The sequence below is a fragment of the Hyaena hyaena genome, unplaced genomic scaffold (assembly GCF_003009895.1).
Source record: "Hyaena hyaena isolate Hyena2069 unplaced genomic scaffold, ASM300989v1 scaffold_287, whole genome shotgun sequence".
NCBI lineage: Eukaryota > Metazoa > Chordata > Mammalia > Carnivora > Hyaenidae > Hyaena > Hyaena hyaena.
Window position 1 is genome coordinate 114,676 of NW_024080919.1, and position 20,852 is coordinate 135,527.

The 20,852-nt window shown below is 41.4% G+C and overlaps 1 protein-coding gene across 1 annotated transcript in view; it reads left to right on the top strand.

The window, feature by feature from the left end:
- The first annotated feature begins 5,517 nt into the window (after positions 1–5,517).
- The window catches only part of CPA6 (carboxypeptidase A6), a 346,125-nt gene continuing 330,790 nt past the window's right edge, over positions 5,518–20,852 (top strand). The window contains exon 1 of the mRNA XM_039246989.1: positions 5,518–5,633. Within this exon, the coding sequence (XP_039102920.1) occupies positions 5,518–5,633 (116 nt within the window). The remainder of the gene's footprint in view (positions 5,634–20,852) is intronic.

The following is a 20,852-nucleotide window of genomic DNA, read 5'->3' on the forward strand; positions in this document are numbered from 1 at the left end:
AATAGGGGAGAGACTCTAAGAAAGAGAGGAATAGAAAAGACAATGTCCGCAGTCACAAGAAAGAAGAGTTTCAAAGGGACTGGTAGTGGTGGTGATAAATAGGCTTAGAAAGCACACAAATAAAGAGTAACAACAAAGGATTTCTGACTTAGAAATAACTATAGATCTTTAAGAAAAAGTTATAAGTGTACAGGATGGAAAGCATAATAATAAACATAATAAGTAGGAATGGAAAGCATATTGTCACAGTTCAAGAGTGTGTTTTTGAGGGGCGTGGGGGTGGCTCAGTCGGTTAAATGACCAACTTTGGCTCAGGGCATGAGCTCATGGTTTGTGGGTTCGAGTCCTGCATCGGGTTCTGTGCTGACACTTCAGAGCCTGGAGCCTGTTTCGGATTCTGTGTCTCCTTCTCTCTCTGACCCTCCCCCACTCATGCTCTGTCTGTTTCTGTCTCAAAAATAAATTAAAAAAAAAAAAACAAAAATATTTTAAAAAGTGTGCTTTTGAGATGCCTGAAAATAGAAAGAAGAGAGGTAGCTTGCATTTAAAGATGGGAGAAATAAGAATAGTTAACAAGAGAAAGATTAAATATGTAGAGACACGAAGGGATGGCTGATGGTGCTGAAGGAGAGTTGGGTGGGAATCATTAGCGATGCATTGTTAAAGGAAGCCTCAGAACATTCCTCACAGGATTGCCAAGACTGAATAAGGCAGTGACTTAATGTCACATTTGCTAATTCCTCACATGTTGGAACAACAGCAAAAGGCCATAAAAGAGGCCCGAGAAGCAATAGGTCTGTGTTAATAAGACATTGAGGAATGAGCACAAAACCAACTGAGGCAATGGGAGGATTGCCTGTACCGCAAAGCCCAGCCATACCCATTTATCTTCTCTTCCGTATATCTTTACCAAAATAAATTCCCAGGGCTTTCATTCATGTACTTAAGAAAACGTTTTGCAAAATCTTTCCCTACAACATCATAGAATTCACATTGGAAAGGGACATTAAAAATTATCTAATCAGCAGTTTAATAACAAAAGCAACCAATCCAGTATTTTAAATGGGCAGGAGATCTGAATCGACATTTGTCCAAAGAAGACATACAGATGGCCAACAGGCACATGAAAAGATGCTCAACATCATTAACCATCAGGAAAATGCAAATTAAAGCCACAATAAGATGTTACTTTACACCTGTTGGAATGGCTGTCATCAGAAAAACAAGAAATAACAAATGTTGGCAAGATTATGGAGAAAAGGGGACCCTCTTATTGTTGGTGGCAATGTAAATAGGTGCAGCCACTATGGAAACCAGTACGGGGGTTCTTCAAAAAGTTAAAAATAGAATTACTTTATGATCCAGCAATTGCACAAATGGGTATATATACCTAAAAAGTACAAAAACACTAATTCAAAGGGATACATGCACCCCTATGTTTATTGTAGCATTATTTACAATAACCAAACCATGAAAGCAGCCCAAGTATCCATGAATGGATAAAGAAGATGTGGTATATATACACAATGGAATATTCAGCCTTAAAAAGGAATTAAACCTTCCCATTTGCAACACATGGATGGAGCTAGAGAGTATAATACTAAGTGAAATAAGTCAGTCAGAGAAAGACAAATACCATGTGATTACACTCGTATGTGGAATTTTAGAAACAAAACAAACAAGCAATGGGAAAAAAAGAGAGACACATCAAGAAATAGACTCTTAACTATAGAGAACACACTGATGGTTACCAGAGCAGAGATGGGTAGGAGGATGGGTGAAATAGGTGATGGGGATTAAAGAATACACTTACCATGATGAGCACTTAAGTAATATATAGAAGTGTTGAATCGCTATATTATACATCTAATATAACATTTAAAAAACGCTGTTAACTAACTAGAATTTAAGTTAAAAACTTAATAAAAAAGAAAATAAAGTAAAAACACTAACTTGAAAAGATATATGCATTCCCATGTTCAATGCAGCATTATTTACAATAGTCAAGATATGCAAGCAACCAAAGTGTACATCAATAGATGACTGGACAAAGAAGATATGGTGTGTGTGTGTGTGTGTGTGTGTATTATGTATACACAACAGCAATAACCATAAAAAAGAATGAAATCTTGCCATTTATGACAACATGGATGAACCTAAAGGGTATTATGCTTAGTGAAATAAGTCAGACAGAGAAAGACACATAGTGTATGATTTCACTTATATGTGGAATTTAAACAACAAAACAAAACAAAACCAAACTCAGATACACAAAACAGACTGATGGTTTCCAGAGGAGAGGAGGGTTTGGAGGTAGAGGTGGAGGGAGGGGGATAAATAGGTGAAGGGGACCAAGAGGTATAAACTTTTGGTTATAAAATAAATAAGCCACAAGGATATAGTGTACAGCATCGGGGATATAGTCAATCATATCCTATTAGCTTTCTGTGGTGAAGATGGGTAACTGGACTAATTGTGGTCACTATTTCATAATGTGTATAGATGTTGAATCACTATGTTATACATCTGAAACTAAAATAATTGTTTTTTTAAAAAAATTTTTAATGTTTTATTTATTTTTGAGAGAGAGATAGAGACAGCATGAGCAGGGGAGGGTCAGAGAGAGAGGGAGACACAGAATCGAAAGACAGCCTCCAGACTCTGAGCTAGCTTCAGCACAGAGCCCGACGCAGGGTTTGAACCCGCAAATTGTGAGGTCTTGACCTGAGCCGAAGTCAGACACTTAGCCGACTGAGCCACCCAGGTGCCCTGAAACTAAAATAATGTGTGTACCAATTATACTTCAATAAAAAAAGCTTATCTAATCATGGACAAAAATGCACCCAAATCAAGAATGACATTTTCCTTTTCCAAATGTAGTTTCCTTTTGCTTCTCTGCAGGGTAGTATTTCTTTTTGAAAAATTTCATTGCTCCACTAAAATACGACAAAGGCATAGTCAATAAATACAAATTCTCATCTTTCCATCTCCAAATCTCTAACTGGTTTAATAATTCACTCCCTCTCAGTGACTTAAAAATGGGACTTTTATCTTTGAATCTATCTGTAAAGCCATTCTCTTCCCCTCCCACTTGCTAAATGGACTCCATTTATCACTCATTTTATGGGAGCTTATCTAATCCAGGAGAAGTTTGATCAGATAACCTGGTCCATAGAAAACCAGAGGAAGATTGCTAGGAATGACTTCTATTGTTTGAGAACTTCTCTTTGATCTGAAATTTTTAGGAAGCCTACAGGATGTCTCTAGGGTCTCTTGCATTTTTGATGGTCCAGGAAATGATTACCCTGGTCTCAGAGTCTACAGAGCCTCTGCTGAACGTCCTCACTGGATCTAATGCTACAGAATGATTTGAGGATGAGCTTAATCCCCAGAGACTGAACATTCCTACTTTAATATTGTGATATAATATGACAGATTTATACATTGTTCTGTCATAATGAAATGCAAAAAGATGAAGTGTTTTATTTACAAAGTAACCTCTTATTTCAACAGTTCACTCCTAGTTACACAGGCTTTCTTGACCTCGTCAAAATGGTCCCAGGAAGCATCGCTGTGAACTTTGCAGAACAGTCTCATCACTTTACAAAGACCAGAGCACTAGGCCAGAAAGTCACGAGGGAAGGAAACAACAGCATAAACAAGAAACAGAACCAGGAGACCTGGGACCTTCCACTCCTCAAGGACCTCCATCCTTTCCTCTATCTGAATACAGAAGTCACAGAGTAAATGTGGAATGAATCCTTTCTCAGGCTCATCATTCACTCAACAAACATTGCTGATCATTACTTCAGCAAGCACTGTGTTCTCTCTAGGAGATATAAGGAAGTGCATACAAAAATGAAAGGGATACCATTCTGCACTCAAGGAGAAGGCCTCAAGAGAGAACCAGGCGAACACTTAAATCCAATGTGCTGTGCCCTGCAGTAGACAACATACTGGTATTAGGGGGTCACAGAAAAGAGTAAACTAATCCTGGGGTAGTTAAGAACACTTTAGGGAATCTTTTAATTGAAAATCATTTCAGCTCAAACTCCTAGGAGTTTGGTTCAAGTCTCCATGTAGAGACCACGGGTAAAGATTGGGTACTTTCTCTTCTAACCAGTGTCCTAGCTGTAATATTGGAGGGTAGAGAATCCTTGGCTGCGATTCTTCAGGAAATTTGAAAACTGGAAAACACTGGCTCCCACTCTCTTTCAGACTAATACCAGGCCTTGGCATGAGGCATAACAGAAGTCACTCTAGATAACACCATTCTTATTTACTAGAGCAAAATGCATCCCCCCAGATGGGTTTTCTGGTATATCTGGGTAGGAGCAAGTGGATGAAAAGAAACACCTTCTTCGTCATCAGAGTTTTTTATTTCTCCCTAGTTTTGAAAGAGAGGAGCAAAAGCAGACCTCATTCTAAAATACAGCGTCACTACTCAAAATGTGGCAGAAGCATCAGTAGTGTGAGCATCACCTATAAGCTTGTTGAAAATGCAGAATCTCAGGCCCCACGCCCAAACTCTGCATCAGAAGCTGCAGTTTAACAAGAATCCATAGGTGATTTGATTTCTATGCCTGTTAAAGCTTGAGAAGCTCTGCTCTAGACCAGCGTGGTGGCTGAACACTGCAGTCACCTGAGGAGGCTTTTAAATTACTTATCCCATCCCTCCCCAGGAGTTCTGATTTAAATGGTCTGGCTTTCTAAGTGATTCCAAATGTTAGAGAAGGTAGTAAAGCACATGGAAGCCTCCTGTTCCCTATAAGAACCTCTGAAATTGCAGCAGGTCTGGGTTCTGCTGAGCAGAATGGATCCAAAGAGCTCCCTGAAGCCCAGAGAAGCGGCTGCTCCTTGGTACAGGTAGGAGCTGGGACCAGGCTGTCTGTCCAGCCTCAGGGGCCCGACTTACCCTTTCACACATACGCATTAGGGCTATTCACCAGGCACTTCAGTATGTGAAATCCATGTAGAAATTTGTTATGGTAGATCAAAACCTTAAGCCTGGAATGTTCCATGTTTGCCTACGTGTTTAGCTCATCCTCAAGCAAATAATTTGCATTCAGAGGAGGGTCCTGCCCTGGGGAAGGTAATAGTAGGAGAAAAGTTGTCCAAGAAAGTTAGGGGCCTAAAGCTGTAAAGCAAGAGACAAACAAAAAACCCGAGAGGAGTTACCCAAAGGCAGCAGCACCCAGGGAACCCCAGCCGTGAGTCAGCACAGGGGAGCCCAGCCCCTTCTAGGAGAGCCTGATTAAGGATCCGGCTCAGCTGCTGGGCTGGGCGCTGTGTGCTGCTGCTTCTAGTCCCAAGACCAAGTCTTAATAGCAACTTCCCTTAGCTGCTTAGACTTTTTTCCCCCTGTGGCTGGAAAGAATTGTCACATTTTACTCCCAGCCCTCTCCCCCCACTCCCTCCCAGAGAACATTTGCACATGAGGTGGGGGCGGCACTGTGAGCCACCTCCAGCCTTGGATGACTGCTGTAAGTAACTTTCAGCTCCTCTCCTTGTAACACCATGAAGTTCCTCGGGAAGCCCAGGAGCCAGACAGCTGCTTTTCTGCCTCTTTCCCTGCTCTTTTTGAAGATTCTACAACCAGGGCACAGCCACCTTTACAGCAACCGCTATGCTGGGTGAGTGGAGCAACTTTTATTCCCTATGTGGCTTTTTGTTGGAGGCGGGGGGGGGGGGGGGGGGTTGCTGGTTTGCTCCTGAACAGGACTGTGTGGTTTCTGTGTGAATCTGTACACTTCTCCTGGCCACCTAAAATGTGCGTGCAGCGCCTGGCTTTTGGATTTCTCTCACGGAGAGCATACAGCGGTCCCAAGTCTAGCTTTTCATACTATAGTGTGCCAAGCCTTGCCGTGGACCAGAGTTGAATGAGATTCTGTTTTTGGACGAGCCACGGCCAGTATTTGCAATGTTTGCCTTGGTTGATGCTCGGTAGGAAGGATGCTGTTGTTCCACATGAATTATGACCTGAAAACGAAGACTTTGCCTTCACAATTGTACACAGAAGTGGTTGAAACTCACTAGTGATTAACTTAACGGAGTGTGATTGTGTGTGTGTGCGCGCGCACGTGCTTGCTAACCTACAAAGTAGTTATTAGATTTTCAAATCTGAACAATGCAAAGGAGCCAACTCAAAATAAGCAGAATAAAAGTAGCTAACTCTAAAGCTATGGGTATTTTTCTGGAGGGAGGAACTTAGAAAGGGAAAACAATGAGCTTCTCTCCCCTTTAGTGGGTTAGGATACTTCGTGTTTGCCTTTCATAAGGAGGCACAGGGCTGCATATAAAGCAGTGTGTGACTATGCACCCCTTATTCTGAAGGCTTGCTGTGGAATATACAGCATGTGCTTTGATCAAATTTGCAGGCGGTTTTCTTTGAATCTGGAAATTATGGCATTACTGCATTTTAAAGCAGGAAGAACCTTCAATAGCTCACCTGGTTCAATAGCTTTTTACAGAGGAGGAAAACCAGGAGCTTAAATCTTTATTCAATCCTTCAATAACTATCAGTTGAGGAAAGTTTTCACCTAGATGTAGACTAGGACCACACAGTGCCTGGGATCTTAAGGCAAAGTTGTTCTTAATAGGAATGGTGTAAAGAAGCATTTAAGAAGTATGACCCTGAGAAAGTAAATGTTTCCCTTGCTCAAAGAATCTAAGCACTGCCTTTACTGTGTCTCCTGGATATAGTGCTTGCAGAGGAAACTTCAAAAAGCTGTCTTCAGTTTTAGGGGGTGCAGGCTGGGGGTGGAGGCATTGGCTGAGATAAAGGCTATAGATGGTAACTCAATCCCCATTTTTCCACTGGGATGTTCCCGGGAGGCACAGAAAGGAGCGAACATCTGAGGGCTGCTTTCCAGTCTCCTAGACACATGGTCCAGGCTTTCCATCCTGTCATTTGTCATTGCCTTTGGAGATGAGATCTGGGCCAGGGAGCCATATTTAATGCCTGGTGCAGGCCCAGCTGTAGAATGTACCTGCCTTCTTGATAGGCATCAGGCCATGTGAAATCTGTCTCTGGATGAAATGGCCTGTGTGACCTCAGACCACACTCCTCCCCTCAGCTGTGGCCCTGTTCTTCATTATTTCAGTATGTGGTGTTGACCAAGCTCCCAGACCAGCTTCAGCTGAGCAGGTGCGTGTACTTTCCTAAGCACCACTTAGAGGAAATGAGGCCAATGGTGGAGACTTTGCTTTAGAAATTGCTGGAATTGGAGAAAGCTGAACTACCTTGTCTGTTCAGCAACAAAAGCCTCGATTGCCGTTTTCCCTTTGGTTGCTACATAAGAAGTTAGTCCCAAATGTATAAATTACCAGATGTCTGAAAGGTGGAGGAAAAAAGATGAAACACTTAAAAACTGAAGGAAGCTAGCCTTACCTGTCCATCACTGTAGAAGCCCAGAGTTTCTGTAAAACCAGAAGTGTCTCTGAGCACACTTTCACCAAAAATGAGGAATTTTTAACTTCCCTTTATTAAGTCATTCTCACCCCCAAAGATGGAAATGCCACTTCTGGTTTGGGATTATTTTGCTTTATTTACTCAGGAACTACTTTGTGCAAGTCTAGCTCTTCAGCAAATAAGAACCTGATGAGGGGGCAACCTGGGTGGCCAGTCGGTTAAGCATCTCTGGACTTTGGCTCAGGTCATGATCCCACCGTCATGAGATTGATCCTCACGTCCTGCTTGGATCTTCTCCCTCCCTCCCTCTCAAAATAAATTAATAAAAACAAACCCTAAAAACCCTGATGGGATCATCTGGTGGAATAGTTATTTAGCATTGTTTTGTTGTTGTTGCCCATTCAAATCTACAATTCTAAACAACCTCCCTTTTTTTTTTAATATTTTTATTTATTTCTAGGAGAGAGAGAGACAGCGTGAACAGGGGAGGGTCAGAGAGAGAGGGAGACACAGACTGAAACAGGCTCCAGGCTCTGAGCTGGCAGTCAGCACAGTGCGACGCAGGGCTCGAACCCACGAACCGCGAGATCATGACCTAAGCAAAAGTCTGACGCTTAACCGACTAAGCCACCCAGGTGCCCCAACAACCTCCCTTTTTATTCCTGAAGTTAATATGCTTAGGTTTTGTTATTAATTACAGAGCAGCCCTATTTTTTGAATTTTAAGTTATTTTGAGAGAGCATGGGCAAGCACAAATAGGGGAGGGGCAGAGGAGAAACCATCCCAAGCAGGCTCCGTACCATCAGCACAGAGCCCTGTGTGGGGTTTGAACTTCCTAATTGTGAAATCATGACCTGAGTGGAGAACAAGAGTCCGATGCTTAACCAAGTGTGCCACGTAGGGCTGCTCCAGGGGTGCCTATTTCCTGCATATTGGTAAACTATTTTTGTAGGTCTTGGCGGAGTCTAACAAATGATTATCATTTGTGAGAACTCTGCACGTGAAAAAAAAAAAAGTACACTCCAGGCAGACCAGCATGCTTCCTGAGTGCAGCCAATGACGAAATCTTTCCCATGACTATAGGTCCGTGTGTGCAGGGTTGTTTCCAGCCCACTGGCCAGCCGGTGTGTTCTCAGTGCCCGTGCTGTGCCCACACCCGTCCCCAACCCTGTTGCCCCCGGCCATCCCCCACCCCAGTCATCTGTCGACTTCACTGGTCCTCCATGGAAACAGGATCTAGAGATTAAAGAATTACACTTGAAGGAAATAAAGGGTTTTGTTGTTGTTAAAGCAGTTTAGTCCTTAAAATCCTATGAGCAAGGAGGTCCCCAGTCGGGATGTGACCTCTTGAAAGGAGGACTGAGAAATCCTGTGACTCAGTAGCATCGATTGAACTTCAGGGACATTGTATTTTCCACCTCCCCTCTCTGGCTATTCCCCTATGTGTCTCAACAGCTTTTTATTCTCCTCTGATGATGGCTTCCTTTTAATGTCCTTAACTTCGAGAAACTTGGGGCCCGAATTCAAGAGATCAAACTGATCATGTGAATCTGAGTTACCGTCTGTGTTGGTAGTTAAGGCTCTTTTCAGGTAGGATGGCCAGAAATCCTGATTTGCCCAAGGCTGACAATTTGCTCTTCGGCCTGCTGATTGGCAATGCCCCATTTCAGTCTGAGCAGGGCCCTGATTTGGATGGTAAATCATGGGTCCAGCCCTCTTATTCACTGTTTGCTTTTTTTCAGTGAGCTTTACTTAACATCTTCAACTACTCTCCTCTCCAGAGTGCAAGGTCAGTTCCTACTTGTCCTCGCCTCTCCTTTGCAGTAGCCACCAGTCGTGTTCAGGATTTCCTGATCTCAGCCTAAATTAGGGTAGTTTTCTCCTAACTGATCTACCTTTCTCTAGTCCATTATTGTACTGATGATCTTCCTAAAATAAGACTGTTACTCTCTTGGTCAAAGATCTACTTTGGCTCCCTATTGCCAACTACATGAAATCTAGAATCCTTTTCTTGGTTTTCAAGGCCTCTATCAGACTCTCTGGTCCTCCAGTCTTAATTTCACTCTTCCTCAGCCTCAAGACCCCTCTATATCAGGTCAGAGAAATAGAGCTTCAGTACTGCTTCATCCTTAGCAAAACAGGCCCCATTCATCATAAGGGCCTAAAGCAAGAATGAGCCATCTTAGATTATGAAAGATAGATTGGAATGTGTGAGGTGCAGATATAGATTTGAGACATTGGGGATTAAGGATATACAGGGAGTTCTAAGGTTGGTTTTAAACTTTTTTCACAAGTCTGCATGTGGCCACTAGAAAAGTTCTTCAGTATTCTCTGGAAATTCCTCTGAGCTCTTGGTCCTTATTAATGGGAGAATAACTTTAGTTTTCCTTATGCATTAGATCAAAGTGCAACTTATAGGTGCTGGTTATCAGCTGTTGATACCCAGAGCTTTATTCCCTGCAGTCTGTTTTATTTTTACTTTTAAAGGCTTTAAGGCTTTATTCCTTTTTTTTTTTTTTTTTTTTACAAATAGTTTATTGTCAAGTTGGTTTCTGTATAACACCCAGTGCTCATCCCCCTGCAGTCTGTTCTGTGTGTTGAGACCTCCTGCTTTGTTTGCAATGCTGCAGGTCTCTATTCCTCTGACCTGAGCTCCCCATGGAGTACTGCCTGTCTGGGATCAGCATTCCCTCTGCTACTGAGCTGGTAGAGGGGTGTTTGTGCTTCTGGGCCACTTTCTCCTTGGAGCCCAATCTGATAATGGAGACTTTATTGTGTGGCATCCGGATACATTCTGGGTAATACCATTAAGCATAATCACTGCCGCTCGCTGAAAAGCAGGGAAGGACGTTACTGTTTCAGAACTTCAGTCTGTATTAAAGCTACAGAAGCATTAAGTTTTTTCTGTCTGTGTCAATGGAACTGCTGATCAGAAAATGTCTTGTGACTTGTTTTCATGTTCATTATGATCACTCCTAGATAACTGGTTTATAGTATTAGAATTCGCATTGCCAAACATCCCTTCCCAATCTGCCTCTGGGCATCTGCTGCTTAGGATAAAGTGGAATGTAGACTGAAGCTTTTGAGTAGTTCTCGGTAGTGTATAGTAAATTTCATAAATGATCTTTTTAAAGATTCAAGCAGGTTTTGAAGTGGCGGTCGACAAAATTACTGTCTTTTTCTCCATGTACTTGAATAGTAAAATATTAGTATCTGTTATTAAGGATACTGTTACGTTCTAGGTTTTTTTTTTTTTTTTTCCTATACCCCTAAATCTCGATGGTTTAAACAAGAAATTTCTCTAGAAATCATGCGGGTGTAGGTGGTGCTGGCAGACAACTGGATTCTCTGTCCTGTCTCTCTGCCATGCTCAACACTCCCAAATGTGATTCAGTAAGTCTTCTAGCTCTTGAAGTCCAGCCAGAAGGACCGTGGAAAGAGTGGTCACTCTCCTTTAAAGGTCACTCCCTCCTGGCCACAGTTGGTTAGAGGGCTTTGGTGGCATGGAAGGCTATAAAATAATGGCTGGAGATGGAGAAAGGGCTATGTTGGGGAGAACACACTAGGAAATCAGCATCTCTCAGTGGTCACTCTGATATTTAATGATTACCAACCCATTTTCCCTTCTACTTGGTTCTTCTAAAGAACTAGTGTATCCAGATGGGCTTCTAGAATTTTGTACTTTACACAGATTCAAAATGTACATTTTTATTCTGTAAAAGGTTTTGAAGTCTGTGTCAGAACTGAAAGAGACCACAGAATTAGAGTGCAGTCCCCTTATTTAATACATGACAAAGCTCAGCTCCAAAAAAGATTTGCAGAGCTGGGCAGGGCTTGTAGCATTCCTAACTGTTAAAAACACAATTTGGTGAATCAAGAAATCTTAGTCTTCCCTATTCCCTAGGGTTATTGAGGATGAACTAAAGGGATTTGGCAAGGCTGAGAAGTGCTTAATGAGTGAGGATTTAATTTCACTTCTATAAATATTTGTAATTTATCTGGCCCTCTGCTAGTCTGGGACTACAGATAAAAGCAGTCCATGTGCACAGTGTAATGAGTAACTTGGGGAAGTAAACAAACAGTTCAACTCTGGGCTCACTGTGCTGAGTGAGTACAGGAGAGGGTCCCTTAATTTCAGCTAAAGGATGGAGAGAGGTGAAAAAAGGCTCCTTGGCTGTGAGAGGAGTTGTTAAAAGGCTGGAATCTGGAATCTAAGTGAATTATTAAATATGCAAGGTATTCTACATTTTTCTTTTGAATGATTGGGAGTCCAAGGACCTGGCCCCCATCTCAGTCATAAAGAACAAATAGAAATTAGATTAATGCTTTCGAGACACCGGGAATGGATTTCCTGTGCAAAGAACTACAGGCGAAAATTTGGTCAAGTCTAGAAAAGCAGAGCAATTAAGTATGACCAAAATAAAGGCTGTTTCTTGGGGAGTGAGGAGAGGTGAGGTAAGCCTTCAAGGTCATGAAACCCTTTATGTCCCATAATATGGAGTTCTGGTTTCTCCCAAAGGTGACAGGGTGCTAATCAAGAATTTTTCAAAGGAAACTTAGAGGACTTTTTTCTTTCCCCTTGAAGAAAGGAGAAGGGAAGACTTGAAAGCCAAAAATTGAAGGCAAAAGAATGGATATTACATTGACCATAGTAATACATGTCAGAGCCTGGCATCTGGCAGTAAGGAGGGAAAGGAAAAGGAAAGGAAAGGAGGGAACCAATTATTAGGTACAGTTTTCACAATTGGGTAAGCAAAGGGAGATCAGAGGAAATAGTCTAAAATGATTCTTAAGATTGGGTAACAAAAGGTGAGTTCTTCGCAGAGAAGGTAAGTACTTCTTCAGCTCCATATAGTTTGAGGTGCCTATAAAGTACCTAACTGGATAGCTCAGAGATAGCTCTGAAGCTCAAGAGAGTTCTAGACTGTGTAATAGATTCCAGTAACTGATGTATAAATAGAATTTCTTAGCCAGTAGTGTAGAATGGAACATCTAGGAAGCACTCATTACATGAAGAACAGAGTGCCAAAACCAAGGTAGAACCAGGGGGTGGGGATGGGGGGTGGGACAGCCAGTCAGATAAATTAAGTAGAAAGGCCAGTAAAGATCCAAAAAAGGTGAGGCCAGTCACATTAAGTACAGCAAAGCAGTATCCATTGGCTTGGCCATTAAAGACTTCAAATCGTGTTCTCAGAGATGGAATGGTGAGGGAAATCCAGAGCATGACAGGTTGAGGAACAAATGGGAAGTGAGAAAGTCAGGGAGTATACTGTAACTTCAGGAAGTATATCCATGAAGTGGGAGTAGAGAGTTGAACTAGCGGAACAGATTTTGTTCCTGCTTTTAATAAAAATAGGGGAGTGTGACCATGTTTTATGCTAGGTGGTAGGAACGAGGAGAGACTATACATAAGAAATGGAGTTGGGTCTCCAAACACACACACACAGAAGTTAGCTGGCCTCTTTCCTTGCATGCACCTCCCCCCCCCCCCCCCCCCCCCCCCAGCCAAAGAAAAGTCCTGGTCCTACGAAGACCTAGATGACCTGATAAGGTTTCAGTTTTGTTTTTTAAATAAACTTAAATTTTAGATTATAGTGCAGACTATTCCCATTCACCCTATACCCGGCGTCCTCTGTTAACATTGTATAAAATGAAGTATTTTGTAAATAGGAATATAAGGTATTAAGTAAATTGTCTAATATTGGGAAGGCTCTCATGTAGGTAACCAGTTATAAAATTGACTCCTCTGCCTAAAAGAAACTAAAAGATCTGTGAGAATGTCTTCGTGTCATCTTAGCCAAATGAATGGGCCTCCCTTCTCCCTCCTCCTATCAGGACCCAAGGATTGGAGGTCCTCTCCATTGTTCCAGTCCTTCCATCCTTCCTCCACTACACTTACCAAGTACCAGCAGTGCCAGTGATGCCTTACCATCATTCCTTATCCCCAAAGAGGGTTAGGAGTATTCAAAGTAGAGTGAGCAGCAGAGTATGTTTCTTGAGGGCTGAGATTTTAATCCAGTGATCTGAACGGGGTGGGTCATGAAAATGCAGCTCCATCAGGTGGACCACCCTCTTCCCATTCTTTCTTGACCTTTAACATACACATTGTATTTCGGGTGGTTTTTCATTGTTTATCTTCTTGAAGACTGAGACCGCACGAGGGCAGAGAGGAGGAGAGAAAATTCCAAGCAGGCTTTGCACTGTAAGCACAGAGCCCAAAGCAGGACTCAAAACTGAGATCCTAAGTGAAATAGTCAGATGCTTAAGCACCTAAGCCACCCATGTGCCCTCACACTGTGTATTTTTATAGCATCTCAGCCTTCGATTACCAACTGCTAAATGATTGAATGTGTGGTACCATAGAAGTTTCATCAGCAGATGAGCTTATTTTTGCATTAAAAGAACCTGTGACCACTTGTAATTGTGACTTCATTTGCCATGGTTTCATGTCCCCTATCTACCTTGTAGATACTCCTATCAAATGAATTCATGAATCCTCTAAATGCCCAAGTTCCTACTTGAGATTTTTGTGAATGTGATAAAGACACAAGGTTTGTAGTAAGATAGGCTATAATAGGATACCAACCATATCAATCCTATTTCCATGGAAGGTATGTGCATATGATGTGATTGCAGTATATTTGGCATCAAAATTGCTAAACCTATGGAAGTTTAGAGGCCTTTGGGACAAACCTGTGTAGCAAGATGTTTGGAGTAAGAAACTTGCTGCTGGAAAAAAGATCACTCTACGCCCTTGACTTCTAGGGCAGAAAAGGAGGACACAGAAGTAGACTCCCCAGTGTAAGTTTTCAGGTCTCTGGCAGTAAAAGGGAAATGACTCAAGTGACCAATAGAATCATCTTAATAGAACATGGGATAGAAAAATTTCTTCCACATTTCAGAACGAAATATAGCCTGTCTGGCTTCCTCTGCCTAAAATGAGAGGGTTTATCCCCTGAGTACTTAGTTTGCCTTCACAACAGCTCTTCTAAAACCTCCCCAGTTACTTCGAGCCTTTACTCTACCTCACGTCCTTTCCTCCCATCCTGGACCCCAAACCTTTTACTAATGAAAGCAAAGATGTGTAGCATTACTGATGAGGTGGAGCTGATGGGGGTATACAGCCTGAGTTATCTTGGCTTCCATCCTCTCTCCCTCAAACTACAAAGGTTCATATCCCACTTCTTTCCAAAACCATATCTCTTTTATTCAGTCAACACTGTTTTTCAAAGTATAGTTGATAGCTGCATTAACTTCAGGTGTACAATATAGTAATTTGACAAATTGACACCTCATGCTATATTCTTCACAGCAAGTGTAGCTACCATCTGTCCCTGTATGATGCTGTTAAGATATCATGAACTATTTCCCTGTGCTGTGCCTGTCATCCCTGTGACTTATTTATTCCATACCAGAAGCCTCCATCTCCCATGCCCCTTCACTCATTATGCCAATTCCCCACCCCTCTTCCCTCTGGCAGTCATCGGTGTGTCATCTGTATTTGAATCTGTTTCTGTTCTTTTTGTTTTTGTTTTTTAGATTCCAACATGTAAGTGAAAGCATATAATTTTTTCTCTAACTTCTTTCACTTAGTATAATCTTTACTGCCATTCACAACAACATGGATAAACCTATTTTCTCCATTTATGACTAATATTTCCTGTGTGTATGTGCACGCACACACACCTCTTGATCTATTGAACAATTGGGTTTCCACACCTTGTCTATTATAAATGTTGTAATAGATACAGGGGTACATCTATCTTTTCAAAATTTTTTTAATGTTTAATTTTTTGAGAGAGAGAGAGAGACAGCGTGAGCAGGGGAGGGTCAGAGAGAGGGAGTCCTAGAATCCGAAGACAGCCTCCAGGCTCTGAGCTAGCTGTCAGCACAGAGCTCGATGCAGGGCTCGAACCTACGAACCGTGAGATCATGGCCTGAGCCGAAGTCAGACGCTCAACCGACTGAGCCACCCAGGTGCCCCATCTTTTCAAATTTGTTTATTTTCTTTGAGTAGGTACATAGCAGTAGAACTGCTGGATCATATGGTATTTCTATTTTTTGAGAAACCTCCATAGTTTCTGAAAACCATGGTGCATAGCTGTTCCAATGTACATTCCCACCAATAACACATGAAGGTTCCCTTTTCTCCATGTTATCACCAACACTTGTTAATCTTTTTTTATTTTAGCCATGCTCGTAAGTGTGGGGTGATACCTCATTGTGATTTTGATTTGCATTTCCCTGATCAGTGATATTGAGCATCTTTTGTGTCTATTGGCTACCTGTAGGTCATCTTTGGAGAACTGTATATCCAGGTTCTCTGCCTATTTTTAATCAGATTCTTCTGGAATTTGGAGTGTGGAATTGTATCCTTAATGGGTTACTATCTAAAATAGATAATCTGAGAGATCACATGCAAGTTTCTTCCCCCATTCAGTAGGTTGATTTTTCATTCTGATCGTTTCCTTTGGTGTGCTAAGCATCTCATTTTGGTGTAGTCTTAATAGTGTTTACTTTTGTTTCCCTTATCTTAGGAGACTGATCTAGAAAAATATTGCTAAGGCTGATGTCAAAGAAATTACTGCTTAGGTTTTCTTTCAGGAATTTTATGGTTTTCAGGTCTCAAATTTAAGTCCTCAATCTGTGTGTGTGTGTGTGTGTGTGTGTGTGTGTGTGTGTGTGTGTGTGTAAGTGGTCCATTTCATTCTTTGGTAAATAGTTGACCAGCTTTCCCAGCACAATTGGCTGAAGAGACGGTCTTTTTCCCATTGTATATTCTTTCCTCCTTCGTCCATAGACTGACCATGTAACTGTGGGTTTATTTCTGCGTTATTGTTCTGTTGCTTGTCTATTTTTGCCCTAGTACCATACTCTTTTGATATGGTTTTGTAGTATATCTTGAAATCTGATATTGTGATATCTCCATTTTTTTTTTCCTTTTGCAAGGTTGCTTTGGCTATTTGGGTCTACTGTGGTTCCTTACAAACTTTAGTATTCTAATTCTGTTAAAAAAAAAAAAATTGGTATGTTGATAGGGATTGCATTGAATCTAGATTGCTTTGGGTAGTATGGACATTTTAACATGTTTCTAATTCATGAGCATGAAATATCTATTTGTGTTGTCCTTAATTTCTTCAGTGCTCTATAGTCTTCAGAGGACAGGTCTCCTACCTCCTTGACTAAATGTATTCTTGGGTGTCTTACTTGATGCAAGTCACCACTATCTGAGTGCCTACCATGTGCCAAAAACTATTTTAAAGCCTAAGAACACAGAAATTTAGGTGCTGGAAATTATAGCACTGCTTTAGACACCAGTGAATAAATCCCTCCTGGTATTTACATTCTAATGAGATGACAAAAGATTCTTAAACCATAGTGTTAAGATAATAAGGATTATGAAGATAAAGCATAGCTCAGGGATAAAGAATACCAGGAGAAAAGAGAAGGATAAAAGATGAGACCAGGAGCCGTGTGACTATCTGAAGATAAGTTTCCAAGCAGTGGAAATAGCAAATAGGATGGGAGCCTGTTTGCCACATATCCTTGGACAGGAGTCCTCAGACCAGCAGCATCAGCATCTCCTGTGAACTTCCTAGAAATGCAGATTTTCAGGTCACAGACTAATCTCCTCCCCGAACTCCCCGTAAGAAACTCCCAAGGTGGATCTAGCATTACAGGCTTTAACAAGCCTTCCACATGATGTAAGCTTAATGTTGGAGAACCCCTGTGAACAAACACCAAGTGGACATGGCTGCAACTGAGTTATTGATGGGAGTACTTTCCCCGTCCCCCGCCCCATTCCTCCCTTTCAAATAACCCTGTTTCCTCTTTCTTTACACTGCAAAATCTTTCACCATCCCTTCCACCTCTTCCTCCGTGCCCTTGTCTCAGTGGCACAGAATTCTGGGAAGTCCCTGCCTTGCCCACCCTCTGGAGCCTGCCTGCCTTTCATGAGCCAGTTCAGACACCAGTCAGGCAGGAATTCCTTGATCCCATCAGTCTGCTGTGATTGCTCCTGCTCTGTGCTCCCATAGTGTTCTATCTGTCCTTGATTACAGTCCCCAACAGACTGCTAGATATTAATAGTTTTTTTTGTGTGGATGTCCTTTCCTTTTTGAGGAAGAAAGTTGTTTTATAAGCAAGTTGGAAATAAGGAGCTAGGTCTCCTTTTTATTCTACCAGTCTCTAAATAGTATTTGGCATATTCAGTACAAGTTTCGGTGAATGGAAGTGGGGAGGAAAGGATGGGGAAAGGCAGGCAAGGAAGGAAACTAATAAATTAGGAATCCAGCTGCTGACATTTGCAGGCAGTTTTGCCAGACTAGATTTCATAATGATAAAGACCGTAGTGAGAAATAGAAACCATTTGCCTCTCGGGTGCGGGGGATGGGGGATGGGGGATCTGGAGAGCTGCCACTTGCATGTACCGTTGTGTGATATTCCCCACTCTCCTGTCATTTTCTCCCTGCTCCATGCATTTCAGGTATCACTCACATGATTTTGGTCTCAGGTATTTTACTTCTCAGGCTCTTAAAATTGCTTTGAACAGCATTGTGTTTTGGGAAGGAGATCTGAGGCCAAGCTGCTATTTCCTGTAGAGTTGCCAGAATGGGCACCAGCTGGTCAACATGTTTGTTAGCGATTGCCTTTCTACCAAATTTAGAGAAGTGATCCTTGACTTTGTCATTGCTTTTACTCTCCAAGGAAAACCTGTGAACCTCTTGAATATCGCACAGGACTCTTAAGTCTTCAATTCATGCTGAGTTCAACATCTGTAGTCTTTGAATAATTTTTGTGAACCAAAAGCCTTCCAACTTATCTCTGTTTTTATTGTCCATGTACTTCTCTTTAGATCCTCTTTATCTAACTGTAGTAAGAATATAAGTTCACAATTCCTACACTCCGTGAGCCCATTCAGATCTCTATATAAATTCTAGGTGCCACAGAAACCAAATGGCCCTAGAGAATACAGGCAGACTTCCTTTAAAATAAGCTAACGATAAAAATTTGAACAGATAGATTTGATCAAATAGAGTGCTGAGTGGTTCAAAGTGTCCTGAGACTTAGAGCATCTCTTAAGTGGAGTTCAGCATGCTTCCCTTAGCAGTTATCAAGTTTTAGTAAAATCTGAATGTCTAGATAGAAATTGTGAGAAATTAATTGGTCTTTGTGAGAAAAGCTTAATGTCTGACTTGAGTTAAGGAGTCGTGGAGAAGATAGAGATGAAAAATTGTAAGAATGAAGGTCCCAAAGTTGGAGAATATTTTCCCAACTGGAAAGTAAGTTTCTCAAGAAAACATTACATGCTGGGGCACCTGGGTGGCTGTCGGTTAAGCGTCCAGCTTCGGCTCAGGTTATGATCTCACAGTTCGTGGGTTCGAGCCCCGTGTCAGGCTCTGTGCTGACAGCTAGCTCAGAGCCTGGAGCCTGTTTCAGATTCTGTGTCTCCCTCTCTATCTGACCCTCCCCTGCTCATGCTATCACTCTCTCTCTCTCAGAAACAAAACATTTAAAAAGAAAAAGAAAACCTGACATGCCAAATGACTTGCCACCATCTTGGCCTCTTTTTTTTTTTTTTTTTTTTTTTTTACTGTGAAAAAGCATTTGTTTTGTCCTTGAATGAAACTTTTTAGAGAACATTTAACTATGGGATGAATAGCTTACCATGGGCCCAGCAACTGGTAGGTTAGTCCTTTCTAGAAAAGGGCCCTTTATGAGGAAAAGTTAAATGCTAAAATGGTATTATTACCAATTCAGCCAACTCCCCCCAAGTTAAGTATCTCTAAACTAGTGTGAATATAATCAATGTAATGGCCCAGTCTCCCTTCTGTAACAGCAAGATTGCTATAAATACCAAAAAAATCCTTCACAAAGGTTTTTGTACTTAACACAGGCCATTTATTTACAGTTTATTCACAGCTTCTGGTAAATGCATCTTTAAGTATTATTCCTAATATTCTTTTCATTCATAGTACAATGGAAATCAGTTCATTTTGCCCAACCTAAAAATGCTGACTTCAAAAAAGGCCAGAGTTGGGCCCATCAAAATCATCCACCCTAAATGGTAAGACGTGTAAACTCTTATTACCTGCTATCATTACGAAGGATAACATAGTCCTTAGTTTTCTTCAACTGGTAATTGATACCTCCCAAACTTTGTGTTCTAATCTTAACCAATTGGTTTCACTTAGGCTAGTAGAAACTTACAGGATGCCCATTTAATTCTTTGGCTAAGGCTTGCATGCCTGCCTTTTTTAAAATTTTCTTCTCTCTCCCCTCCCTCTCCCCCCCTCTCCCCCCACCTCTTCTCTTCTCTTTCTTTTGCCTTAGAGGCAAATAATTGTTTTGTTCCCTGGTGTTTATTTTCCAGGACATCACAACTTTCTCCAGAGGTGTCAGAATGCTCTTCATTAGTACTTCCCACTTTGCATTGTAATTGTCTAATGTCTTTTTCTTCCTGACATATTCTTTGGGAGTAAAGAACCTCTTCATCAAGTTTGATCTCTACACAAACTGCTGATACCTTTAAGTTTTATTATCCTTGCTCTTGTACTCACTGAAGTTGAGCCACACATTAAGGTGCCAGTATTAGACTGTGTACCTAAAACAATTTATTATGGTTCAACCTAATATAAGTTTTAATTGAAAAATGACTTTTTTCTTGCTTTGGAAATACTGGCTGTGGAAATACTAGCAGTTTACATGCCTTTTCCATTGAAAGACCAAGAACTTATCAAGTTTACAGTGTATTGCCAGAGCTTCTCAAACTTTAATGTACAGGTGAATCACCAGGGGATCTTGCTAACATGCAGACTTGGCTTCAGGAGGATTGGAGTGAGACCTGAAATTCTGCATTTCTAATAAGCTCCCAGGTGGGGCCCATGCTATGGTTCATGGACCATGCATGGAATAGCATGTTTTGGACTACAGGCTGAGGAGTTGAGATGTAAATTCTAGATCTGCTAGTAGCTATCTAACTTGGTCACTTAATTTTTCTGGGCCTTGCTTTCTGTAACATTCAGAGGTTTCCTTAGGTGGTCTGTTCCAAGTCTAAGGACGGGCTAGGATCATATTTAAGTGATAAGAGTGTCTACACAGCATAAAGGTTAGGAATACTAGTTCAATCCTCAGCCTGGGGTTAGCATCCCAGATTTTCCACTTAGTTTGTAACCTTATAAAGTTACCTAATCTCTCTGTGCCTCAGTTTCCTCATCTGTAAGATTGAACTAATAAATCCATATATGTGAGGTGCTTAGGACAGAGCCCAACACACATAAACATGAGCTATTTTCAACACTGTTCTCTGTAGTTTAGTTTTTAAGAAGCTTTCCTAAGGAACTAACCTGAAATGTGGGCACATATTTAGAGTGTATGGAAGGATGTTTATCACCAATTTCATCAAAACCTGGGAAGCTATATCTGTGCTCAACAATAGGAA